General features: G+C 48.6%; 1 protein-coding gene and 1 long non-coding RNA gene across 2 annotated transcripts in view; one reads left to right on the forward strand and one right to left on the reverse strand.

Moving 5' to 3' along the window:
* LGR6 (leucine rich repeat containing G protein-coupled receptor 6) overlaps positions 1-27,544 on the reverse strand; it is an 88,082-nt gene that overhangs the window by 27,820 nt on the left and 32,718 nt on the right. The window contains exons 4-5 of the mRNA XM_040616841.1: positions 17,606-17,821; positions 8,792-8,863 (exon numbers count right to left, since the gene is read on the reverse strand). Coding sequence (XP_040472775.1) covers positions 8,792-8,863; positions 17,606-17,821 — 288 coding nt within the window. The remainder of the gene's footprint in view (positions 1-8,791; positions 8,864-17,605; positions 17,822-27,544) is intronic.
* LOC121098621 lies at positions 9,815-27,223 on the forward strand. Its single transcript, XR_005831305.1, has 4 exons — positions 9,815-10,038; positions 19,335-19,905; positions 21,675-22,204; positions 24,710-27,223. It is a non-coding gene; the product is annotated as an uncharacterized LOC121098621 (long non-coding RNA).

The following is a 27,544-nucleotide window of genomic DNA, read 5'->3' on the forward strand; positions in this document are numbered from 1 at the left end:
AGCCCTGCCAGTTTTGGGGGGAATTCATCTGATTGCAGCCTGGAAGAAGCCAGTACCTGAGATGGTTCCCAGGTGTCATCTCTTCCCTCCAGCACGGCAGCTCTCCTGGAAGCCCAGACCCAAACCCGGACACAAGGGTGGCTTCCCTCTTTCTTTTCCTTCCTTCCCAGAACTTGAGTTGGGCTCTGGTTCAAGCAATGACCCAGAAACAGCCTCTGACCTTCATGGCGGGGAGGCTGTAGATGTTTGTGGCAGTGAAGAAGTTTCTGCTCATTTAGTGAAATTCAGTCCTTGGGTCTTTTCACAGATGTCTGAGAGCAGCAGGGCTACGTCCATCCCAGACATCACTCCTCTCGGCCTGCTCTTCTGTGATGAGTTTGGCCCAGCCTGTGTGCCCAGTGGTGGGCCTCCAGAATTTCTTTCCCAGATGGGAAGGAGTATGGGCTCAGTGGGTTGGGGAGAATTTTGTGTTTTGACTTCAGTGGCAAGAAAATTTCCTCCACTGAGCATGTCAGCAAACTGTACATCATTTGCAAACCCTCTCCAGGGGCTGGGTAGATACAGAAAATGGACGTGCCCCCCCTGCCTTATCTGAGCTGCCTGGGAAATACTTTCTGGTCCCAACTCCACACTCTGACACTTTCCCACTGCTTCCAGTTTTGGGACTATGCGGGGAAAGCCCAAGCTCCTGTGGGCCAGGAGGCCTCCCTGGCCAGCCCCATGGCCACCCCAGCCCATGTGCCATAGCGGTGCAGCAGCGAAAGTGTCACCTGGTGCCAAGGTTGACTTTTTGGAGCTTTCCCCACATAGTCCCAAAGCTGGAGTGATGTCTGGGATGGACATAGCCCTGCTTCTATCAGACATCCATGGAAAGACTCAGCACTGCTGGGTCTCAGCTGTCCCAGGTCTGGGGTCTGCCCCATGGCTTTGCACATTACGTATGGGTTCTCCTGGCTGTGGGGTGCTGTCCTTTTTGGCACACCTGGGAAAGTGGACCCAATGCCAGCATTACCTGGTGGAAGGATGACAATGCGCCATGGCCATGGCTATGCCAAAACAATAGGGAAGCCTCAGAACAAAAGAAAAAATGATGGGCATGGCATAAGGAAGAGCGTTTTGCCCATTATCAAGGGTTTTTGGAAGCAAAATACCCAGGCGAAAGGTTCAGAAATGATGTGCAAGAGAGATTACTATAAAAAAAATCACTTTCCTTAGTTGGGCTCCAAGTTACCAGCTCCAGGCATCAGAGTGGGATGTCGAAAGGAGCCTTGTGTGTTCTTGTTAAAATGAAAACCTCTTAAAGGTCACCCGGTCTGCCCAAGACACAGTGAACTGGCTGGCTTTCCATTGTTGTTATTTCTAGAATGAGCCTATAGCTTCATATTTGGAAGATCTTACCCAACCCTGTTGTTTACTTAGAAATAAAAGTAAATTGACATCAAAGGCACAGTTATTTTGGGCTTTAACTGCCAGGATGATTTGAAGCTGACAACATGCAGCCTGGAACTATTAATATCAATCAGGCCAAAAGGAGAGAAGGAGGGGAAAGAGTCTCAGGTCAATTTTCTGCCTGTTAGGGACTATTAGTGGTTCCACACAGGAAGCCAAAAAAAAATTATATAGTACTATAAATTCTTCCATAAGCCACAAAACACCACAAATTTGCAGCTAATAAACCTGAAGGTGCAGTAAGATTAGAAGCTGGAGACGGGACATTTGCTGACTATTTCGGTCCCAGTATAATCTGAGATGTGACTGTGGTGGCTTGGAGGGAGACTTTGTGCAGCCTGTGATAGGGACTTGCATTTCCACCTGTCCTGTGCTGGCATCTAATACCGCTGCTGGTAAATGTAATTGCCACTGCTGCTAGTCGTGCTGGTTACTGTGGCCAAATCAAGCACTGGAAATGATTTAATTGGTAGTCTGAAAGCTCAAGGGGGCCGTCATGACCATGTAGTTGACCTCTTGCCTGGCACCAGCCAGACAGCTTTACCCAGATGCCTTATATCAAGGTCACGGCTTGTGGTTGAGCTTGAGCTGGGAAGAGCTGCCTGATTAGTCCAGACTATGAAAAGTAATTGTACCATTAGGTGCCATATTTCTGTTGTGTAGCACCAGCACAAACCCTGCTCTCCTGGTAGCAACCAACACGTGAGGTGAGTGGGTGCCTTTTCCCAGCATGATCTGGATTATGAGATGCAGCAAGGGCCTGTAATAAGCAAAAGGAGGGAAGGGGGGTGTGAAAGGAGGCAGAGCACGTGTCTGACTCCAGCCAGCTTGGAGCTGTGCGCCCACCCCCAAAACGGAGGCACGCCAGAGGCAGATGCTCAAGTGTGCGCAGGAGAGAGAAATGACCTATTGTGGGATTCGTCTGTTAGGGTCAGTGTTTTAATTTGGGAAACTAATCGTGCCCTAGAAAGGCCCATTTTTGGCAAATTATAAGGAGAAGCCAGGCTGTGATGGAATGTGAGAGAGTTCATGGGTGTCCCAAAGGAGCAGAGATGGCCCTTCACACCGTGGGAAGGTTGTTTAGGGACTGATGGCACCTGATGTCTGCCAGGAGCAAGGGGCAACCTCTGTACAAGGATTCATTCTGACAGCTTGGCCTGGAAACATCGCAGCCTCTCACTGACATGGTGCTGCACCATTTTACAGGGTTTATGTGGCACTGGAAGGTCTACTGCTGGGGCGGGGGGCACCTGTCTGTAGGTCATGCCTTGTATGCCTGCAGCTGCCAATCCTTCCTCAAACAGCTCTGTTCTCCATTTAAAAACACAGCAGTGCTGCCCAGGATGTGTCTGTTCCAACCAGTATTTCTGTCTGTTCTCCAACTGACTAAGGTACTGGATTAAATATGTTTTCAATTTCGTTGATTTATTTAACAAGGTTGAAATAAGCCTTTGAGAATGGGATCTCGTGGGGGGTCCTGAGAGCACAGGCGGTGCCATGCACATATCATTTACAAGACACAAAAGGAGCTGACCGCAAAGTGGAGCAGCGGGGACCTCGGTTGCTGGGGTGCACAGACAATAACCACGGAGCTGATGACTCAGGCAGGGGAGGCACGGAGAAGGCTGCTGCACTTTGCCAGGCAGGGGGGAAGAAGGCAGACTCGAGGAAGCCTGTCGGCAGCAGAGCATTTCTGGACTGTGGGAAAGAAGCTGGGGACCTCTACCTACCCCACAAGGTGTACAAGCTGCTGGTGATGGGTCCCCAGCCCCCTGCAGAGTGCTGCTGCTGGAAGGAGGGAGCGTGGGGTGGGGGCAGAGCTTCTGTGCATCAGCACAGCCGCCGTGAAGACATACCCGCAGCTTGCCTCTGCTGCCATTTCTGCTGCCTGCAGCGGCTGTTCCTCCTTTTCACAGACAATCAATTCGCCCTCACATGTTTCTGGAGGCAGAGGTTCCCCTCCTCCGGCACAGGCAGCTGCTTCTGCTCAGCGGCTCTGTGAAAGGGCCTGGGTCCAAGTGAATCCCAAGGAGCCGGAGGAGTTGGGGACCCCTGACAGGTCACAGAAAGAACATCTGGAGACCCAGAGTTGGAGGCGGGGGGAGAGTCGGTGCTCTTCGTCACTGCAAGATCGGCAACTCCAGGGAGGGGGGAGCCAGGCTGGAGAGCTGGCAAGGCGCAGGACAGGTGGTGTCAGGATTTGGTGGGCAAAGAGATAATAGGCAGCACCCTGTGAAGGAGGTGAGCCTTACAGTGGAGCTATAACCTGTGGAAAAATGCAGTAGCTCCAGAACTACCTTTTCACCTGAACTGCCTTCACTTTCAATCTATTTCTCTAAAATCTTGCAAAATATCATGTCTGCCTGGGGTCATGTTCAGCCAAAGCTCAGAGCCCAGCTGGAAGGTACCTGACTGGTTCAGAGCCTGAGCTGCATCAGTGAGGACACATTTCTGGCAGCCCAGGCTTCTGCTCAACAAACTGAGACCGGTTGGCCCAAGGAGACCACAGGAGGGAAGTGTCTGGTCCCCATTCTCCCAGGCAGTGCTTCATGCATTTGACAACTCAGTTTTACAGGTGGCTTTCTCTGTTTGGCAAAGTCACCTTCCATTTACGCGTCTATCAGACCAGTCAATGAACTTTACAGGTCTGTTCTTGGACCAGACACAGGGATCCGTGCAACCAGGACCCTGAGCTGTGGTCCATTTGCCAAAAAGCCACCTGCCCCCTTCCTTTCTCCATCCCCTGAATCTTGGTACCCAAGCCTCTGCTGAAGTCACCTTCCTGCTCTGGTAGGGCAGGGTGGAACCGCAGAGCCAAGCTGCCTCTGACGAGCTGCCGGGGGACCCATAATGACACACAGCTGGAGCATCGGTATGCTGAAGATGTAGCAGAGCAGCTCAGCAGAGTGAACAAGACATCCTTGGAGGAGTCAAAACCAGCTACTTTGGGAACTTCACAAACTGGGATTAGCATCAAGAGACTGCACAAAAGGTTTCAAATTAAACATGCTGGTGGAGACAAATGCCACTTGAGAAACAAGGTAGCACTTGGCAGACAGTTTTGTGGGAGAACAGCAAAGCCTGCCTAGCCCTAAAGGGGTTAAACAGCGCTTGCATGAGCTGTGGTGGAGGTATTTCCCATTTCCTTCTTCCTGGCTTCATTGCCCGAGGTGCACTTTATATTAATTTTCTTTTTTTTATTCTCCCATAGAAAATCCAACTCTCTGGAGGAGTTGGTAGGTTCCAGCTCTGCTCTGCGTTTACAGACTCAACTAATTACCCGGATAATAGGGCAGCACGCTGCGAAAGCCTGTGGTAAGGGCATTTCCTGTGACGCAAGGTTAGGCAGATAAAGTGCCTGGAGCCAGAGGGTTTTGGATTAAGCCATTCTGGGAGACGTTTTTAATTTATTAGCACCATTTTTTTAAAAAATAAATTAAAAGCTTTTTTTAACGCATGGAAATTTGCTCTTTCCAAGTGATTTATCTCCTTTGTCTGATGAGCAGAGGAGCTGGCAGGGTTGTGGATGGGGGAGCGAAAAGTCGGAGAGATAGGAAGCAGCAGGGTCATCTCAGGCGGAGGGGATGGGCGAGGGCTGCAGGGCCTCTCTGAACTGGTTCCCCATCATGTCAGTGTCAGGTACAGGCTGGAGATGCCTGAACAACCAGAGGAGCAGCACTTTTAGGGCAGATCATTGCTATTTTGGCTGTAGCCTTGAGACCTTCAGCATTTGGGGCTGGTCCTGGGGAGCAGCCACTTGTTTCTCATCCCTGCCTCTGCCCTGGGAGCCACCTTAGCCCTGCTGCAGGCTGGGGAGACAGGGTGCTCCTGAGACACGTTTTCACTCTCTGCCAATGTCAGGGTCTTGTCTGGTTGCGTGTGCCAGGGCAGGGAGGAGCCCTGGCCCCTGCTTTTAAAGGATCTAGTACATTGTCCAGAAGGCCTTCAGGAAGAACGTGTCACATAATGACATTTACACTCTTATTTATACTGTGTCTTTGGGAGAGGGCTAAAAAGTGCCAAGTATCACCCATTTCGACCATCTAATACCTGGTTTTATGGCTCAGCGAGGCTTGGGGTTTCTTCCCACAGCCCTGCAGCATTGCTCTGTGTCATCTCTCAGACTTATGGGAACTGGTAAGGGAATCTCACTACATTTCAAGGCAATTTCGAAACCCTATTGGGAATTTGGCAGAGCAGCTCTGACTTGCTTCCAGCCCATGTGCCCATGTTTCCTTCCCAGAAAGAGGAGGCCGAGGGGGCTGGTGAACAGCCAGATCTTGCCCTGACAGAGAAAGTATTCTTGGAGCTGCTTTCTCCAGCTACATGCTGATGTTTGACCGGTTGAGACCTGGCGGCTCTTGCACATCTACCTGCCCCCTCATCAGCATGGAAAACACAGAGCTGCTCTTGCTCTGTACGTGGCAGAGCTGACTTGTGCATGGTAGCTGCAGGTCAGTGCAGGGGAAACATGAAGTCATTCATCTGGCTTCATTTCACCTCTTTCTAGATTGCTGCCCTCCTAAAATATCAGGACTTAAGGCCTCTCTAAGAACAGAGATGCTCCACTGGGATCTGTTTTTGCAGAAATGATAGGACCTGGAGTAGGCACCTGGTGTGATTGTACATAGGCAACTTGCACACTGCTGAGACCTGCATGGGGCAGTGGATGCTGTTTCTTTTAAAGTTTTGGCTGCATTTGGTAAAAATAGACATTTCCCTGTCTAGCTCAATATGAGAAGAAACATTTCCCTTAGAGGAACAGAGGTTTCTGCACCTAGAACTTCCTAGGCTTTTCTAAAAAGCCCAAACCAATTTTTTTTCCTTACAACTTCTACAGTTCAACTGTTATGCCTGGCTTACAATCAGCATCTGGCCACAAATACTCATTTTAGGAACCCTGGAGAAGTTTCTGCCTTCACCAGCTCTTACTATCCTGCTGCCTTCCAGGAGGTAATGCCCACGGGGTAACTGAGAGCACAGTTTGGCCTCCACAAGCCAAGAAAATGTGCTAAGTGCTGTCAACAGAATGTAATCATAATTTGAGTTAAAGGGTATGTGCGGAGACTGTAATAGTCTCCACATGCACAGGAACTGGGAGGTGGTATGTAGATGCAGGTCTAGCAGCTTGGCTGGGTTGTTGCAGCCAAATGCTCGGCTATGTTTTGCCACAAAGCCTGGCCAGCTTTGGTCAGCAGGGTAGATGAGTGCTGGCCATTAACATGAGGGGGATGGCTCCACCTGAGGACCAACGTGCCCCTCAGAGATCAGTGACTTGAAATACTTGCTGGCTTAGAGGTAAGAATTAGATGCTCAGGCCAAGAGGAGCAAAAGCCAGCACACTCTCTCTTGAAGATGCTCCTTCAGTGTGATCAGATGCAAAGGAGAGTCTGGAGCTCTTGCCCACAGCACTGTTCTTGCAGCTACAGGCAGCTGGTGCAGAATGCGGGCTGCGGGATACTCATATGCACAAGTCTGGGCTGTCAGAGCCTGAACACAGGTAGTGGTCAGGCAGAGCCCAGCTCCAGGGGGACAGCCCCTGGAGGTCGAATACTCCCAGGGACAGGACTTCCACAGCTGCAGCCTCGCAGAAAGCCCTGTCCCTGTTCCTGCAGTGCTATGCAGTCCTGTCCATGTGGGAACTGAGAGCAAGAGAGGGAGACGCTGAGCTCTCCTGAATGCTGGGCAGCATCTCAGATGGGCAACAAAAGGTAAAGGAAGTGCTAAAGCAGGAGCAGAGGGGAAGAGAGGGAAAATGAACTTTCAGCACAAGTGTCTGTGGAAACGGAATTACTTCCCAGGGCAATGGAAGCCCTTTAGTCTTTCCCACAGTAAATAAGGGGCCAGCTTCTTCTCTGCAGCTCCATCCTGCTTGGGATGGGCAGCACCGTGGCTTTAACCACCCTGGCTGCAGAATAAGCTTGCCCTAATGTAGGCTGTGATGTTGCTGCATGGTCTGCCTGGGTTATAGCCCAAACGGGGCTTTCTTCCATCAGCAAGTTCGCCCCTCCCTCCTGCAACTTGCCTGCCTTTGTGCTGCCCGGGTGCCATGACTCTGTGCTCACATATTTGCCTGCACCCACCATAAATGACTGGGGAGAAAGCCAAGCTGGCACAGTGATGGAGGGGACCCGTGGGTCACCAGAGGAGACCATCTAGCAGCCTCCCTTCCCACATCATCCCTGGCGCAGTTCAGCCTCTCCCCAGCTGAGCCCTTCTGGGTGGCCCCAGGATGTGCCAGTCTGAAAGTAAGAGACAATGCGCGTCGTGGTCCTGCCCCTGAGGAGTGCGTCTGGGGACCAAGGGCTTGCCTGTCGCTTCCACTCTTGCCTGATTGCTGCTGCTGGCACCGTGCTGGGCACAGAGGGGCCCCGTCTCCTTGAGTGGCACTTGAATGCTGGGAAGCGTCACCTCTTTTTTTGCCGTGACCTGCACCCCCTAGTTCTCCTTGGCAAGGAGCGAGGGCCTGGCTCTGACCCCAAGGCCTGTGTGAAGGGACATGCTTCTGCTCAACTGAAGGCAACAGGCCCCTCTTGCAGCCTTTCAGAGCCTTAATTTATTTGCTTGTTTATGTTTCCTCCTAGGCCATTGCACAGCACGTGAGACCCAAGCAATCGATACTGCTGTTAAAAGCACAGTGTGTGCAAGGCAAGGCCACCAGGTTTAACTCTCTCTGAACTCAGGGTGACCCGTCTGCTGGTGATGAAGATGTGTCCTAAAGGAGAGTTCATTTCTGCTTCCCATCTTCCTCCGAGGTCTCCTGACAGACTGCCTACCCGGCCATGCCAAGAACATGGTGCAAGCTGAAGGAAGCTGGCAATGGGTGGTGCCAGGTGACTTGAGACCATCTCAGAGAGAGGTATTCCACAGATCCCCAAGGATTTTACCAGCCTTGAACTCAAGACAGCCCCTTATTCTGGTGGAGTCGGGTGTTTAGGAGGCTTTGGGACAACATGCCTGTGGTGAGGGGGTGGGGACACCCCCCGGGCAGAGCATACATGCAGGCTCTCGGCACTGCACCAAGACTCGACTTGTGTCCAGGGCCTCAGAGCCCCCTCCCAGCCACTCTGCCCACGTGTGCAGACCCCTCTGCAGCAGCAGCACAGCTAGAGCAGCTTGCACAGGCGCAGGGAGAAAGTCCAGTCTGCCACCACCCCAGGAAGCATCATGCCCTCCATGGGCTGGTGCCTGGAGCCAGACCTGCTGCTGCTCTCTGTGCGTGGCGACGAGTAAAACATGCAGTGTGGTTGGCCCGGAGACACCAGCCCTTTCCTGTGGGCTGTGCTGGAGGGCATGAACACACACGGGTTCTTTAGGACAGAGAAGAGAACAGGTGACTCACAGGGTTTCCAAGCTGTGCAGCCCATCAAAGCCGTTGGCTCCCAGGCTTTGGATCCGGTTGTTGTGCAGGTGCCTGTGGACAAAACAGAGATGGTCAGTGCAGGTGCAAGCTGACTTTTTCCTGCCACTGTGAGCCATGGCCCAGGGACATCCTGCAACTGGAGCACAGCCTGGGCTGGGCTGACAAGGGGTGCTACAAAGTCCCCTCTCTTGCCCCATGAGACACATGCTAGGTGCAACAGTGCTTGCAGAGCAGCTACAGAGCTCCCATTTCTCCCAGGAAATCCAGGCTGACATAGGACTTTCCCTGAGACCTCCACTTTCACAGCTGCCAGGTGAGTCTGGATGAACATGCTTAAGCAAGAAGCTTCAAGAAACACCCTAGATCTCACCTTACATTGTGCCCAACCCTACAAAGTGCTGTGTGGCTTCAACAGTTGCCCATGGACACCAGGTGCTATCTAAGGACACAGCCATATTTAGACTCCCTAGTAGTAGCAAGAAGGCTTTGAGTTCAAAATCATCCTGTTAGTCACAGTTTATTATCTTTACTTGCAAAAAAAATGAAAATGCTGCCAGTTCCTGGATTTAGCTCCAGTCTGACTGCAGTGAAAGTTGTCTTCAGTTTAATGGTTCAGAGTGGTTGAATTGCAGAGGCCATGCGACAGGCTGATGCACATTCTCCACCCCAAGGCAACAATTTTTTCCCTGTTCCCCTTCATCGTGGTGCTACATGCCATGAGCCAGTGCTTAAGGGCTCTGGATCTCCCAGCCTTAATGTTGGTGCTGAGGGCCCCTGCAAAGCCACCTGGGGTGTTTTTGCTTTGGAAGCTCCATAGGTGATGAGTTTCTGGAGCCCCATGTGATGGGTTTTCTGTTTCCACGGGCCCCTTACTCCAATGTCTTAGTTTTTGGGTAAACCCAAGACCTTATTTCCTGGATTCTTCCTTTCCGATGTCAGAGCCTCTGTGTGTGTATGTGCACATCTGAGTGGTTTTGCCATCTGGCTTCCTTTGCAGCTGGTGGGAGCTGCATGGCTAATCGTGCATGTTCCTCTGAAGTCCTACTCAAGGGCACCTTGAAGTTCATCTAGAGAGATCTTGTGGGCAGCTGCAGGAAAGTCTGCTGAAAAGCAGAAGACAACCCACTGCTACCCAGCTTACACTTCTGCCAGCCTGCGCTTCAGCACGTTAGCGATGTCCGTGCTTCCGCTGGGACGGTCTGTGTGGAGAAATGCCCGCTGAGGAGGTAAGGTCCTCTGGGGCAGGATATCTGCTCTCTGTCAGGGTGGGTTTCCCCATCAGTTCATTGTACAGTTCAGGTTCTTCTTTAACACGGAGTCATGTGTGGTGAACCTGCTGCCACGCAACTTGCCTTTTGTTCCTTGCCCATGCTCAGGGACACACCAGCCTTTGTCCAACAGTGCTGCCTCCTTCCAAAAGCCTGGGGGAGACTCCACTGGCTGGCAGGTGGATCAATGACTTTTTTTGTTATTTGCTGCTTTATCTAAATCTGTCTTGGCTTGAAAAATCTCTTACTCCACCTGGATTCAAGTGTGAGCTGTTTGGCTGAGCACAGGCAGCTCCCGCTGCCAAATATTCTAGGGTAAAACAGGAGAGAGCTGGGAGTGGAAGAACAGCCAGGCTCTAGGGCAGTTTGGTAGGGGCTTGCAAAACAGAAACCAGCCCAAGACGGATGTTTGTTATTGGGATGAGAACATACAAACATTTCAGAGGAATGGGAAGGGAGGGGAAAGATATGTGATAAAATGTTTGCTCCTTTGAGCAAACAGGAAAAAAGAAAAGGATGTTGCCTGCAAGAAAACTTGGTTTGATTGTGACTCTTAGAGGAGGAAAGAAGCTGAGATCAAAATCAGAATCTCACAGGAGAAATTTCTTTTGTCACAAGAAGAGAAATTTGTCTCCAGGTGGTTTCATCTATCAAATGTTATGGGATAGGTTCAGATCATGTTGCCCTTACTTGGCACTTCCAGTGCAAGATGGTGCCAACCATTTTGGGTCAGTTTGAGTACTGGACACTGCATCTGGCAAATGGAGTGTTTGGATCTGGAGTTGCTCTGCAATTGCAGCAAGAGGTACCACAGGAACCCTGTGCCCCACACCTCTGTCTGCTGGGAGGGGACGGCGTGGGGAGAAAGGGAATGCTGAATGCTAGAGGAGATGTGAGCTCCCTGGAGCTTTGTCAGGGTGGTACAGCAGGACACCTTGTCTAAGCGTGGATGTGCTGGGCAGCTGACTACCGTCTCTCAAGTCAAGCAAGGAGACAGAATAGAAAAGCAGTCACCTGCTGTGTTTCTATTTGGCTCTAGAGTGCTTTGTTTGGAGACAGAGTAATGAAAATCATAAGAAGGAAGTTCTTTGTTGGTAAGAAAATTATGAGCAACCAAACAGGAGAGTTATAAAAAAATTTGCAGTCCAAGCTGAACTCTAGAGTTGTTACCCAACCACATGGCAATAATAGAAACATTAGAGTTGCAAAGGTAAACACTTGAAAAGATGTTCCTTTCTTCCATCCTGCCTTCCCCCCCCACCAGTAAACAAAGTTCAACAAGTAGAGTTGCAACATCTCCAGCGTTCATCAACTTGAGCTCAGCCCACATGACGTTCTATTCTGCCCCGTAAATTACAGCTGGTTTGATAGCAGCTCGAGATACTTGGTTCTGGGCTATAAACAACCCTTCTGTGATGCAAAAACATGAGAAGAAGTCTTTAAGCCCTTGCCGTTCCTATTGGAGCTTGTACCCACCACTGCCCTCAGTAAGAGCAATGAACTTTAAGATGTGTCTCCCTTTGCAGGTCAGCAGCACGATGGAGTGAGGCTGGTTTGTGGCAATCGTCCATGACAGTAGCTTTGCCCGGGAAGGAGCAAGACAGTCATTGCTTTTTTGTGGGCTGGCATGCAGACTGCTTTTCAGTTATGCACCTCCATTAGAAAACAGTGATATCTTTGCAAAAGTGATTATCGCAACTGACTTCTGGCAGGGTCGCAGGTTTGCCCAACATGCTCCTGCAGCAGCACGAGTGCTACCAGATGTCATGAGGCTGGCTAGCTCCTCTGCTCTGTCAGGTGAACCCGTGCTGCATCTTGCTGAAAGGCAACATAAATTACAGTAGCTGCAGAATTCCGAGTGGCCACGATCCCCCAGACAGGCTAGGGAGAGGTGCTTCGTCCAGGTTGGTGTCTCAGGTGATGAGACTTTAGAAGCACACCAGAAAAAACCCAACCCTACAAGATTAATTTGTGCCCCTCAAAAAAATGCACAATTGTTTCTAGAAGGAAGATTTTCTATCCTCGCCAACAATTTCTTATCATGAATTGGGCATAAATGCAACTTTTTCGAATCATCCCTGCAGCACTCCTAGTAAAATTTGTTTCATTTTCATGTCACTTCCTTTTCCTGTTATTTTTCAGTGGATTAATTTTGATTTTTCTAGTGGATTAAAAGACCCTGGAGAACAGTCTTGTACTGAACTGGGAGTGAGTCCAACACAGGCATTAGCACTGTGAGGTCTAACTCTGGAAGAGCCACCTCCAAGGTGACAGGGCATTTGTCTTACACACAAAGGAAGGCAGCTTCAGCTAATGTGCTAAATACTCATTTAATAAAGGTGCTTGTCTGCATGAACAAGAGGGTAGACTGTAAGGAAAGGGAAATTATATTACATCTGCGTTATGCACTGGTGAAACTGGCTCTGGAAGGCTAAATGTATTTCTGGTACCCACATTGTTAACCGGATGTTGATAATTTGAAATGGGTGCAGAGAAGAGCAATAAAAATGATCCGAGGTCTGGAAAAAACTAGAATGGAGACTGAGAAAACTCAATCTGTTTAGCTTATTAAAAATAAGATCAAGGGGATGAATACAGTGTAATGTATAGGATTCTTCCTGGTTAGAAAATGGGTACTAAAATAGTTCTGTGATTTAGTGGAGAAAAGAATAATAAGAACAAATGTCTGAAGTCAGAGCCAAAGAAAATTCAAATGGGAAATATGAGCTTTTTTTTTTGTTGTTGGTTTTTTTTTGTTAACACTATGGATGATTAACCACTGGAACAAACTACAAAGAAAAGTGGTGGATTCTCCATTGCTTTCATTTCTAATGACTTCATTTTTTCTTCTTAAAAAGGACAAATAAAACCATTTTCCATCAGTTATTTGCATTAGATGATTTGAACCAAGTTAAAATCTGACATGATATGAATTCTCCCACTGGACCAGCCATTGCCATGAAAAATTTCCAGCTCTATTGTGGCAAAATCGTCCTTTTCCTCAACTTGGCCATAGATAAGTAGAGAAACCTAAATCATAAACGGTGCAAATTCCCATGGAATATTTCTGTCAGTGAAGGACCAGCATGCAGCTTGTCTGGTGAAGAATAAAGCTTGATCAGACGTGACGTTCTCGGGGGTACATTGGAGTGAATGGGACCCAGGTGTTCCAAGCAATATTGTTTTTAGCAATAACGAACTGCACATACCTGGCACTCCCCACCAATACCTGTGTTCCCAAGAACTTCTCAAAGAGGGACTTGTTAAGTCCCTTGTACAGGTGAAGGTAGTGATGCACAGTGATGATTAATCTGACACTGACCTCCCAGACTGGGGTTTGTTGTGCTGGGGAGCTCTGAGTCCCACAGATGTCAGCAGAATCTACCGGCGCTCAACTCCCCTCAAAAGCAGGGATGGGATATTTGATGTTTGCCCCCAGGCAGGGAGGACACTGAAAGTCAGTGGTCCCTTTTGGAAGTTTTGGCCAGAGTAATACCAGAACAAGGACCAAAACGGGAAAGGGAACCCAGGAGTCTTGGAAACCAGTTTTCTCCTCTGGTCACTAAACTATAATGTTAGACAGCTCTATCATGCCCTTACATGATAAAAACTGTAAGAAAGAGAAATTCTGCTAAATGCCCTTCATTTACTATCTTCAGATCTCAACATGTTCAGCTGGAAGGTCTTATTGGGTGACCTCAGAGGGGAGCACTTGCAGATGAGTGGCTTTTCCCTGACAATAGATCATCAGCTGAAATTCAGGTTGCATGAAGGTGAAGTGCTGTAGAGGAGGGGAAAACCAGCCTTATATGAGCATATGCAGTAACAGGCTTTTAAATATCTACAGGAAGAAGGTCTTGGTGTTCAGTAGCTGTCAAAAAAGCAAATCAAATGATAGAGATGACTAGAAAAGAGAAAATAGGCTACAGAATGGCATTATGCCGTTGTATACACTGGCATTAATTTTTGTCTTTGCTACAGAGAGTAGTTCTGCGTCTCTCCATCTCAAAGGTGTGGAGGAACAAACAAGTGTGATATGCAGGTTAACTTCTGATTGGAAAACAGCTGACTGGATATGGACTGGAAAAGCCATGAGAAGGGACGTGTATGACAGTAACAAAGACAGAGATGGCACAGAGGAGGTAGAGACAGAGTACAAGAACTAGAGGGTATTAAGCAAAACTAACAGGTAGTGGCACAGAAACAGCTTTCCCATAGTCCTTGTTTTCAAAGGGTCAGGGCCAGATAAGAGAGGTGGAGCATCTTTTTTGCATTATGGGGCCAAGTTAACTCACTGGCTCCAAGCTCACTGCATGTGGAGCAGCAAACGCTGGGTCCTTTTGACAGCGCCACGTTCAGCATTGCAGGGATGTTTGAGTCAGTGGGGGTTCCAGGAGCTAAAGCTCCCTGTGGAGCCAAACAGCGAAGGATCTGGGGTTTGACCTAATCTGCTCTAACATAAGGGATCACCTGTTATCTGATGAAAGTAAAACTACCCAAAGACTCTCTCTAGCCAGATCCGTCATTACAAGGCTGCAGAGCAAACCGCTCTACTGCTTGGCCTGTTCAGGAGAGGTCACTCCAACTTGGTGTCCCATCCACATCCTAGCATCTCTGCTGAGAGTGCTCACAGCTCCTTTGGTGACACCAAGAAAGAAGGGAACTGCCACCCATTGCAGAGAATGCGGCAGCAAGGGGGAATTCCTGGCTATGGTTCCAAAATTTGTCCATGTGTGATTCTACTGCAGGACTAGTGGACCTCTCTGGGGACCGGGGCTGAAAGAGGTGTTGTGATTCCTGGTTTGAGAGTTGACTTTCTGCTGAATTCAACTGACAGAGGAGATGAGGGACACTAATGAGAACTGCTGTCATGCACTTTATCAGCCTGTCAGCACAGCAGCATGGGGGTTTCAGATGCTTGCTTCTAAATTAAAAAAATATTTTATGCCTGAGAAAGAAGACGATTTTTTGTAAAAAAAAAAAAAAAAAAAATTGCTTCATACGAATAATTGGCTGAAAAATGTTCAGGCCTATTTCTGTTTGCAGATGCTAAGATACATTCTGTCCTGAATAGACCAGGCTTGGAGATACATCTTCACTGTCCTGTTCCCATGACCCACTCTGATCAAACAAAGTCTTGTGCCATCAGCAGCACAGTGCCAGCGTCACAGCACACGAAGCCCTTGTTATCAAAGCTGGGAAAAGGATGGCATCAATTACTGACACTCATAGATTTCATGATGAGTGATTTGCGTGAGGCTCTGCTTACTGAACACCCTGCAGCCCTATTTGGCAACCTGTAGCAGCGATAGGTGGGAATAAGATCAGGGAAATCCTCAGCAGAGGTGTAGTTTATCGGCAGAGACTGAATTCCTTAACTTATTCCAGACTGAGGCTTCCATACTCTGCTGGTGGTGCTTTGAGTGAGTGCAGGGTGACCACTCACATCTCTCCCAAAGGCCCGAGGTGTGTGGGGGAGGAAAAGCACACCTCTGCACCCAGGAAGGTCATGCCCTTAGCCACGGTCAGCTGTGTCCATGAGTATTAATCAGGCTATGTATGAGATGAAAGATTCCCTTGTGCTCCTCCACGTCTGCCCTTGGCTCTTCTCCCCCAGGTACTCATTCTAATACCTCTCAGGCGAGAAGTTTCCCAATATTTATGGTACCAGCCAGCTCTTCTCCATCTACGTGCGAATTCAGACACTTGAAGAGAAATGCACGTATATGTCACCTGTGTCCTGGTAGGGCAAGTCTCCTCCTGACCTTAGTGCCTAGCTGGGCTGGCTTTTGGCAGGGGTTGCTTCTCACCTTGGTGGGTGAGTCTGAGGCAGGGAAACATCCCTGCAGGGGTGCAGGAAGAACACTGGGTGACTTTCCACTGGCTGCGTGATGACAGGGCTATGCATGGAAGCAGGGGAGATTTATGGGGCCAGTTCTGCCAAACACTTGTGATGCCACAAAAATTTATCATTGTGTCCCACAGTGCCTGGCAGGATCACACGTGTTCTATTCCAATTGTCTGTGGTGGGACATTATTCTCTCCCTTGTGACCTAATGGTCAATGACTTTTATTTCTTGAGCTTGCCTGTTTAATTAAGGAGTTGCTTTTCACCCAAAGTATGGGATAAGCCAGAATGAAAGCAGCATGCTTTTGAGACTGAAATAAAACCCCAAATGTCAGCTCACCCGCTGTGCTAGCTATTAAAGCTGAATGAAGTGGTTGCATTATGATGGTCATGGGATGCCTTGTAGAATGAGCACTATTGTGGGTGAAAACTACTTATTTGACATTTCTCAAGTTGCTTTTAGCATTTCTCCTAAATAAGCCTCTATGCTTTGTCTAAACAGCTGAAGTTGATGCTTGATAAAACTCTGGACTGTGCTCTGTCCAAGCGCTTTCTATGCTAGATGGCTTCAGTAAACACTTTAAATTTTGAAAGCGAAATAATTGCTAAACTTTCACTAAGGCACCACATGCTGAGGTTACTTAATACCCTGATATGAACGTATTAGCAAATGAAAAGGTAGCATTTCATGTCAATACAGGAGCTCTAAACTAGTTGGCAATCACACCTGAATTTGCTAATCAACACCAAAAAGGTAATGACTAGCTAATTTGCACATGTAAACTTCCTTTTAAAAGCTAAATAATATGCAAGCCTCTGTTGATAGAAAGGATGCACCTCCTGACATAACTGCCAAAGACATCGGTTTGCCTTTTGATTACAGGCTGTGGTGCGTCTGGCTGCCCAAGGAGTAAATGTTTCCCTCCTGGGCCAGGTATCTATCTTCTCAGAGCAGCACTGTTCTCTACATTGCTCTGAACACTGTCAGTAAAATGTTTATAATGCAAACTGGACGACAACAACATGCACCATGGGGTTGTGATCACTGCAAAGGATAGGTCATCTGCATATATAACACATTATGCAAATAGGCACGTGCAGGCTTGGACAAGGTGTTGAGGTTAGACCTTTCGTTCAAAATCATATTTGGTCAAAAAATTTTCTTGGCATGTTTTCCAAGAAAAAACCAAAGTTGTTCTTTGACCTGACTGCAAGTTGTTGCAGTTTTATATTTTTTTTTTCATGTTGATATAAATTCCTGTAGTTTTAACACAAGGATTGGAGGGGAAACAGAAATTATAAGTTTTTTATTGCTTGAATCTTCGGGGGGGGGGGGGGATATCTGCTGTTTCTATGTACTGATTTATTTATTTTTTTAAATGCAAAACTTTTTTTTACTATCAAGGGAGCTTTTTGGCTCTTCAGTGAAAAGTGGGGAAAACATGAAAAAAATCAAAAGAGGCAGATTTAGCATTTCATATCAAATGGCAAGGGTTCCTTGACTCTCAGTGAACAAAAGCCCTGCCTGCTGCCCCTGCAGCACAAAGCTGCTCCTGGGGAGTGACCACCAGGTCTTCCCACGGGGGAGGAGGACCCTGTTTGCCAGGCACAGTCAGCACCTTGTCCCAGCCGGAGAATGCTGTGGCTGCGAGGGAGGAACAAGCAGAGAAGGCTTACAGCACCACGAGGCTGCTGAGGTTCTGGAAGGCGTAATCAGGGATGTGCCAGATTTGGTTGAGAGCCAGGGTCATGGCTTGCAGCGCTGGCAGGTGGTTCAGAGCTTGGACAGGGATCTCCGTCAGGGCATTATCGTCCAGCCACAGGTGACGCAAGGAGAGCAGCCCCTCAAAGCTCTTCTCGGGCACCACAGAGATAAGGTTTGCATCCAGGCGTCTGAGTGGAAAAGAAAGGGTGGGGGTAAGTGAGAGACGGATCTAGCATTGCTGGTGTTATGCAAAGGGAGTTTTGATGCTGAGGGGGATGGATTGATGGCCAAGGAGATTGGATTAGGCTGTAAATAGTGATTAGCATAAGGAGGTATCGGTGCAAGGCTCCTAACTGTGCTTGGAGATGTCTGACCTCTGCCAAGGATGATCATTTCTCGATGGCCATTTAGAGCTGCCAGCTGATGGCAGCTTCTTAAACAAAGTGGTTGAGCTAAGTCCTTTCACGTGGACCTACCAGATGGACAGTGGCCAGCTGTGGCTTGCAGGCACCCCCCTTAAAAATGAGCATCAAAGCTGCATCCCCTGGGGCTGGGCTTGCCAGGGATCTGCCTGAGCCGATCTGCAGAGGCACAGCCCTATTTGGGGCACCCCACAACCTGCTTAGACCCACTGCTGTGGGATGTGCAGGACAGTCAAACTGTGCGGCCAAAGCCCCGTTGCAGGAGAAAAGGCTTTGTCTGGAAATGCAAAATATGTGGCAGTCCTGCTTGGGGTCCTGTGTTTGATCCAAACTGCCAGAGCTACCTGCAAAATCATCGCAAACGAGTCAGACCATATGTCATGGTGCAGGAATTAAGCCTGTGCTCTCTGTATCGCACATGTTCAGGCCTTTCTTTCTTCTGGATTTGCCAATAGCTTTTTTTCTTTTTTTATAATCATGGAAACCTTAAGGCAGTTGAATCTGAGGTTTAATTTGGTGAGAAACTTTAATTTTTAAGACTTGTTTTTGTTCCAAATTAGAATGAGAAGCCAAAAAATATTAAGCTTATTAAGAGAAAAAAAAAAAGTTAAAAAACTAGGTTTGGAAATCATCTCTCTTAAAGATCTTTTATTTCAACAATGGTGCACAGGATACAATGTGTTATCTTAGATTTAAAAATCAAAATATAAGAGGAAAACACTTCAAATTTGGATGAAGTACCAGGAACCAATTATACCAAGGAGAAAGCAAATTCTGTTTTCCATCCATGGCCAACAGAGCTTATTTTATTTTTCTGAACTATCTAAAGGAAAGATCTCTGAATTCAAATTGCAAAGAGAAAGCACTTTGTCTCTTAGCAAAGCATGGGAGAAGGTAGTTAACAGAACTGTCACGGCCCAGCCCTTGAATCAACACTCCTCCATAAAGGAACGTGCTATAGAAATCAGTATTTTTGACTACAGAAAGGAATACTTCTGATGAAAATTGGACACTGGAACAGACCCCCAGACGCTGTTTTCCTCCCCCCACCCCCCCAGCAGCAGACCCTTTTCCAAAGAGCACAGACATTCACAAACCACTTCCCAGCACCCTGCAATAAACTTCTAGTCTGCAGGAGGAGGCCAAATGCCCCGCCATGTGCACAGAGCAGGGAAGAGGCCAGGTGCAAACAGTGGTCTCTGTGGGGTAGGGGTGGTATTTATTTCCTGGGTGAAATTCTCGGATGATCCTGGAAAACAAACTTTTTCCTATGCCGCAGAGAGAAGCATTTCCTGCACTGGCTGGTCTGAGCTGGATGGACAAAGCTGGAGATTTGTACGTGGTCAAGAAGTGCAGTCAGACCTTCCTGAGATCTCCCTTGGACAACTGCCCTTTAAATGCAGTGTACAAGTCTTGATACAACATCACCTCAAACTGAAATGATGCCCCAATGTGGATTAAATAACTATTTTGTTACTTCCATTTTGCCACATCACCGCATTTTTCCAAATTGCAGTACGCTTGCATTGCTGCAAAGCAGCATTTCCTGGTGTAAGGCTGTTCAGCGGAGAGTTTTTCAGCCAGCTCTATTGATTCCTCTGTGGATGACAAAAGCACATCGCACCCAAAGCTCAGCTCAGTTGCCACCAGGTTTGAATCTTTGCTCAGAAGACTGACACAAAATGGTGTATATTTTCCTCTTGAAGAGGGTGGGCACATTGCAAGTTCTACCTCAATTTACCTCCTGTCACCAAGACTACAAATAATTCGGAGCACAGTATCATTTATCTTCCCAAGAAGACAAATCCAAAGAATAAAAACCAGAAAAGCAAACCCTACAGCAGCCCAGGGTAAGATTAAAGACTCTATTTGAAAAATTTCATCAAAATGTTTTGGGACAAACAAGAACTTTTTAACCGAAATTAAAACTTGTGTGGGAAATGTTAATCTTTGCTTAATTTTTCCATTCCTTCTTCAGCATAAGAATTCTGTTAGTTTTTGGCATCATAATCTGTTTTTTTTTAAAAAAAAAAAAAAAGTACTGCTTACTTTTCTCAGAGACATTCTTTCATCCAAATCCCTATATGTTTACTGAAAATTGTTTTAAAGTGAATGCTCTGTTTTAAGTTTAATTAATTAAAGAACAGACAATGAAAATATCCACTGGGAATAGTTATCATTTTTCAAAACCAAATTAAACTTTCAGAAACAGAGATGCTGAAACAGAGGCGAGGGCTGGTACACCAGGCTGAGCTGTCCAAGGCAGGGATGGTTTGTGGCAAGGCAGCGGGGTGGGCCCTGAGACCGTCTGGCTTTATGTCCTGCTTTGGCCACCAGCTGCTGGGCGAAGCCACAGACGTGAGCCACGAGGGAGTCTGGCTTCAGTGTGATGGTGCCCCAGGTGTTGGGGAAATTTACCGTTAATGCTGATGTATCTGCTCCATGGCTGTTTAGCATATGCTCAGGACAGGCACTTTTTAAAATCCATGGCCATAGGTACGAGAGAAGTGCCAGTGAGGTAGCGTGGCTCCTAGGCAGATTTTTGTGAGGTGCTTGGACACCTCCCTGCCTTTGTGGATCCCTATGGTTAGTATAGGCACGATAATGGAAGTTCATCTAACGAGTTTGTTAACTCTTCTGGATGGCCACTAGCTTTGGACATGCTGCAGCTCCCAGCTAGGCTCTGCTCCACGTCTCTGTGCCCTGCCATCAGTGAGAGGTCACCTCTGCAACACCCAAAGGAACCCCAAGTCTTCTGTCCCCTCACCTCCACATGGGCTGCCTGGTGGCAATGTGGAGCATTGTGGGGAGCATGGCCACTGCCCCTGAGACACTCTGTGGAGAGCAGCACGCTCAGGGAGTGCTGGTGAGCTCCAGCCTCATCACTGCTGCCTTAACCTGGTCCAGAGGGTGAAAATCAGACCCCAGCCGGACTCCCCAGTGAAGCAAAAGGGAGACTTTCTGCTGGTTGCAATGAGCTGGACAAGGACCTGAGCAACCTCAGAATCAGCAGCCTGCTCGGACCGCAGGACAGCAGCTATCTGGAGCTAATGAAGTTAAAATTAGGAACAAGGACGTGTCCAGGTGAAGGTATTTCACACACAGAATGAGGGGCAGGATCCCTTACGTGCCTTTGCAGCACTGAGAAGGGAACAGGGAACATGGACTAAGTGATGGCTGCCTTCCTGGTACCAAAAGTTCTCTGGGTTATTTAATTGCTCCTTGGGGAGCTGATGGCTGTTTCTGGAATAGAGGTGCATTCTTTCTAATAAAAGCTGTGCATGTGGGTATTGCTAATTGCTATGGCTTTCAGACAGCTCTCCACTCTCTTCTGGAAGGAGAAAAGCTGAAGTTCTTGGCACAGAGTGGTTAGTAATTATATCAATTATACTAAACAAAAACCAACCCAACAGTTCTCTCCTTTCTTCAGTGTGTGACTCTGGCTCTGTAAGTGTTTTGTTATGATTTATACCTAAGATAATTGGGCTGATTAGTGGGTAAATTGGACAGTGCAGGCTGGGGCTGGCTCCTCACCTTCCATGGAGATGTTTTAATCTTTATTTCACCAAATCACTCAGTCGGTTTTCCTTGCAAGCATTAACCCGTTTGTTGTTTACAGAGGAAGATGCCTCTTTCATGGAGCTGCTGAATGGCTTAGAAGTGGGACTTCATCTCACACCTGCTGTTAGGTCTAGAGAGTGGATGACACAGTGGTCTCCAGATGTCTGCATGGACAAAATTTCCAAGTGACTTCATAGGCTCAAGCAAGGCACTTCAGAGCATCGTCCTGTCCATTGGAGGCAAAAGGAGCTGATTTTAAGTGGGACATTCAAGAACAACGGCATATGAAAATCACCAGCTCCTTGAAAGTCTCAGCTTCTGGGTGTAGACCTGCATCTACTGCTGATAGTTATGGGGCATTTATATGACTTCAACATGACACTTAGTCGAAAGTCCTAAAAGTGCCTGGAATCACCTCAGATTTTACTCCGTTTTTGGTTTTATGGACTACAGGGATGGGGAGAGAGGGAACTGACTGGGAAGCATGTCAAAAGTCCCTTGGCTTTTGGTCTGAGCCATTGACTGTGTCATCTTCGTTCACATCTGTGCTGAGCCATGGTGAGAGGAGCAGGTCAGCACCAAATGCAAGTATGTCTGAGCCCCACCAGCTGCTGCCTTTGCTGCTGCTGTGCCAGTAGCAGCTCTGGGGAGCCAAAGGAACCCGCACGGGGTGGGAAAGGGAAGTCTTTCCTTGGGCAGGACAGTGTCAGGTAGGCTTCATGTGGGTGCAGGGTTAGGAGCCCAACATGCCTCTGAAGAGCCACTTCATTCCTTTGAGCATTTTCTGTATTTGATAAAGGTTTGAGGAGGAATTGCCTGCCTTCTTGCCAGGAACAGTCTAGAGCTGATGCTAGGACCAAAAATATTTCTAGAAGGGACCAAGCATGTAGGGAAGTCCTTTTCTAATGAGAAAAGGTCAGGAGTGGGAGATTCCCCCTTCCCAGTGTGCAGAAGATAAGCCAATGCAATCAGTTCAGCCATTCAGGAGGTCCAGGTGGTGGTGGTGCTATGTGCAGCTGCCAGTGCAGTGAGCATGTCATAAGTTTTGTATTAATTCTGACAGGTCAAGCTACAATCTGAGATCTTTGGTTTCCTGCACCACAGACCCAGCAGTTTTTAAGAACTGTCTTGTTCCAAGAACTGTTTCCAGAGTATTTCAGAGGATGTACAAGTGCATTTCCTAGACATCTGTAAGCACATGCATCCTGTTGTCTGTAACATGACTGGCAGAAGTGTGCGGCAGTGGATAACCAGAAACAGCCTCTCTGTTCCCTAACAGATGTGGTGCAAATCTCAGGTTATGACTGGCAGAAGCAACTTTGCCCGTATCTTTCCAGTTCCTTCTGCCTGTGGAACATTTACAGGGGGAGCTGCAGCCTAGAAACCAATAAAAACAGAAAGTGCCATGCCGTCAGGAAATATCCTGACTTCTGCTGCTGTGCTTCCTTCCTTGCACGCAGTAGAGACAATAATAGCTGGCTCTCTGTATGCCTTAGACAAACTATGTGCAGTAACTGGTCTGCAATATAAACTCTGATGTTCCTCCACTGCCTGCAGCCCAGTCACAACAGGACAGCGGGACCTCAAACTCCAGCCCATCCTCCCAGTATTTTTTGCAATATATAGAGCTATTATTTCCCTTGATAAAGTTGGAGAAAACTTCCCACCAAAGACTATACGCAGCGTTGGGTATACTGGGCTGGGCTGTTCTCTCTCCAAACCGAGGAGCTCCACTGCGTCTCGACTCTCTGTCAACAGCAGAATATAGGACATAAAAAGGATGGTCTGGAGAGAGCTGTGACCCCGTGAAGGTGTTGAGGCCTGACCCAGCAGCACTGGGAGGCAGAGATGGTTGCCCACCCCTCCCTGAGTCCACCCCTTCCTCGGGGAGTGAGGTGCTCGCTGTCTTCCTTGGCCCCAGTGTGCATGTGTGTCGGCTGAACAGAGCTGATCTCACCAGAAATGTCTAATTGGTGCCTTCAGGCAATCATGTCTCTCTTCCTGTCTGAGTTTATCTTGAAAGGCTTGATTGAGTTACCTCCTATCCCATAATAGGATCTAAGTTCCTTGTAGTAACATAAGAAGGAGATGATGTCACTGCAGCTATTCTCCGATAACTTACTAATGACTGGGGCCAACACCTCAGTTCCTTTCTCAGGCAAAACTCCCAGACACACTGAGTCAGTACCTGGCTTGTGAGCTCCTGGGGGAATGTGCCGCGAGGAGCTGAGGGCACAGCGAGGGAGGATGGCTCCAGAGCCCTGCAAAGCGCCCTGCTCGAAGGCACTCTGTCCCCCTCTGCCAGGCTCCCCTGCAAGCCAGCTCCGTATGGGCTGCGCTTTCTGCGATGCACAGCACCCCATGGGGCCCAGATACACAGAGGCAGGAGGTTCGGGGTCCCTGAGCCTGCCCAGACTGCCCAGGCGGGCAGCAAGGGCTCCTTCCATCAACTGATACCAAACGGGATAGGAGAAAGGCAGCCAGGGACGGACTACAGTGCTAACCTGGAAGGCTGGAATCTGGTTTAAATTTCTGCTCTATCATGCCCTCGAGGTCATAATGCACTGCAGATACACTGGGAGAATGGACCTACTGGAGCGGGTCCAGAGGAGGTCACAAAAATGATCAGAGGGCTGGAACACCTCTCCTATGAGGACAGGCTGAGGGAGCTGGGGTTGCTTCAGCCTGGAGAAGGCTCTAGGGAGACATTTATAGTGGCCTTTCAATACTTAAAAGGGGCTTATAAGAAAGATGGGGACAGTCTTTTAGCAGGGCCTGTAGGAACAGCACAAAGAATAATGGCTTCAAACTAAAAGAGGATAGATTCAGACTACATATAAGGAAGAAACTTTTTATGATGCAGGTGGCAAAACACAGCCACGGTTGCCCATAGAGGCGGTAGATGCCCCATCCCTGGAAACACTCAAGGTCAGGCTGGACAGGGCTCTGAGCAACCTGATCTAGTAGATGTCCCTGCTCACAGTAGGGGGATTGGACCAGATGACCTTTAAAGGTCCCTTCCAACCCAAACTCCTCTATGATTCTGACTCTATGAATGATACATTACTGAATAGGTAAATTGTTGCCTTGTAGGCTCTCTGCCTCTGTCACAGAAGAGCTCACAGCCCTCAAGCAAGACTTGCAAGAGTTCACTAGCTCCATTTCCAGGCTGAAAACACTTGTGAAAATCATCTCAGGCAGCAAATGAAGGTTCAAGATGCAAATGTTCCCAGTTGGGTGTGGAACAGGACCTGGTGGAAAAGTTTGCAGGGCTCTGTTTGGACTGCAATGAGTCTTCCTTCACTCCTGACTTAATGGGACATGTACCTCTGGGAAGCCCTCCACAAGGGATGCTCAGGAAATGAAATCAGAGCAATACCAGGACTCCACACAAAGTGCCTTTGGTACAGACAAGAAGGCTTTGTTATCCCCAGCTGCAGACACCTCCAAAACCCCTCAGGTCAGAACCGTGCAAGAAGGATTGCCAAAACCTCTGTGCAGCTATAGAAACTGCCAACGGTTGGGCAGCTGCACTCCACCGGTGCACCAATTCCCCAACCAGCCCTTTCCCTGGGCACCTGGCATTGCCCCTTTGCCCATGGTGCCAGGCACAGGGAAATGGAGAAGGTGCAGGAGGCAGCCAGAGGCTGAGCAGAGTGGCTCAAAGGTCCACCAAGCACTGTGGGTCCTGCATATTTGCTGGAAAACCTGGTGTTCGTCCAGCACAAAAGCTTGCTGGAAAAGAGAAGGGAGAGCAGCTTTTGGGACCGAAGCAACAGGACACACTGATTTCTGCAGAGAGGGGCCCTGAACAGGTGATGGTGCCCTGAGAGCTCTCCAGAGCCAAGCATGTACCGGGATGTAAGAGCCAGCTCACACCTTGAATGCACAAGGGACCAGATGCATCACAAGGACCCTGCCTGGCAGTGGGCACCTGCAGGGTGTCACAATGGGGTCCATGCCCGACCTGCTCCATCCGCTCTCCGCTTACGAGTCGGTGTTGAGATAGGGGTCCAGATGCCCAGTCTGTGGTGTTTGACTCAGGCAATCATTGCCAGACTGGCAGTTATCTTGTTTTGATGGACACCTGGGTGGAGACTTCCTCCTGTTGGGGTGCTGGACTGTACCCTGGCATGTTCGAGTGCCTCCTTGTGCTGGGTGAGCATCCATAGGATCCCCTGTGACCTTCCAATGCAGCTGGCTTTGTTTTAGAAATTAAATCACCCTCACCCTTACAGTGACACCTCACACCTCATAGACTATACTGGGGAGAAGTGCTGGCCTTTGCTGAGAACTTTGATGGTCATGCATGCGGCGCATCACTTCTCACTGAACATGTGACCCACAGCTGGCCAGATGTTGACCTGGAGAGGAGTGCACAACAGCTCTCTGTCTCACCAGGGACTGAGGGCCTCTGGCCTTGGCCCCTCCACAGGTTTAAACAGCGTGGCAGCCGTGAGCCCTCCAGAGCCAGCGCAGGGGTCTGGGGGACTGTCTCCTGGCCCCTCTCCGGCTGAGGGGATCCTCCATGGGCCACACACAGCAGCTTTTGAGCCACACCACAGCTGCAGGGCACTGGAAAGCTCTGCTGCTCTTTCTGGCAGCTGAGGCTGCTTTCAAGGTGGCACACTGAGCCGTGAGAACAGGGCATAGTCTGCTCGGCTGGGGTTTGGAGCTAGCTGTCCAGTGCCCCTGCTCTGCCGCGGGCTCAGCGTGACCCTGGACAAGCTGCTTGGCTTTTCTTCGCCTCCTCTTTGCTCTGTACGAAGGGAACTGTAGCTTTGCCCTGCACTGCAAGGGGCTGTGCAGGTTGCTGTGTCCCGTCGAGAGCTGTCAGCACTGCAGGCGGCTCTGAGGGGACACATCGCTTGGACCACCTGCAGCCTGGGCTAGCAGGGACCTCCCAGATCATGGCAGTGAGCTCTGACTGCCGAAGATACCGACCGTGTCTAACGGAGCCTGTCGTGCACAGGGCTGGCTTCTGCTGCTCCTAGAATTTTGTATATGTGCCTCGTATCACTTGGCTAAAAATTAACTTGGTGTTTATCCTACCAACACAGCTAGTATTCCTATGCCTTACCTAGTAAGGTGGGACAGTTCTGTACTTTTCACCCCTGAGTCTCACTAGATTGACTGTGCTCCCATCTACCTTGCTGTGGGAGGAACTTCTTGAAGTCCACAGGGTTATGAAAGGGGCAGAGAGTTGAAGATGAGAGAAATGTGTCTTGAATAGAGGACTAAATGTTGCATAGATGGGTGCCATCTTAATATGTTGTTCATTTCTTGTTTGCCTTCCTATGTCCAGTTTACCTGAAGCTTCTCTGTGGTTCATCAGGACTGCTTGCACATTCAATGCATGTAACATCTGGGACCCATCTTCCTTTTGCACTGACACATCTACTGTATGTAACATCTGGGACCCATCTTCCCAGCTCTGTGGCTGTATCTACTGTAGGTAACATCTGGGACCCATTGCCCATCTTCTCCGTTGAGCCTTCACTGGGGAAATGCAGCATGCCCTGGATACTGACATGTATAAGTGAGTGAGTTAAGGTTCATGAATCCCCATAATAAAGGTCAATGGAAAACACGTTGGAACTTACTATATGACTCACATGCAAGAGCGTGTCTGTGTGTGGATTGTGGATGTGAACTATATTATTTCTTTAGTGTCTACAATGTTCTAGGCACTGGGAGGGCAGTCAAGACAGTGTGTGCCTCTTCCTGAAAGCTATTACAGCCTGAAGTGGGAACTGACAGTGCGTATGAGAGGGCTGTGAAGGTGAAGTTAAGTTTCTGTGTTTGTCAGAGTCACTTCTGAGGGACATTTACGTATGGAAAGCTGGGTGTTGCAGCCATTGCACTGTGGGCAGAGGAGGGTAGGAACAATACAGATAGACAAGCGACCACCAGTTTCAGCCTGGTGTG

Source organism: Falco naumanni, chromosome 17, assembly GCF_017639655.2.
Source record: "Falco naumanni isolate bFalNau1 chromosome 17, bFalNau1.pat, whole genome shotgun sequence".
NCBI lineage: Eukaryota > Metazoa > Chordata > Aves > Falconiformes > Falconidae > Falco > Falco naumanni.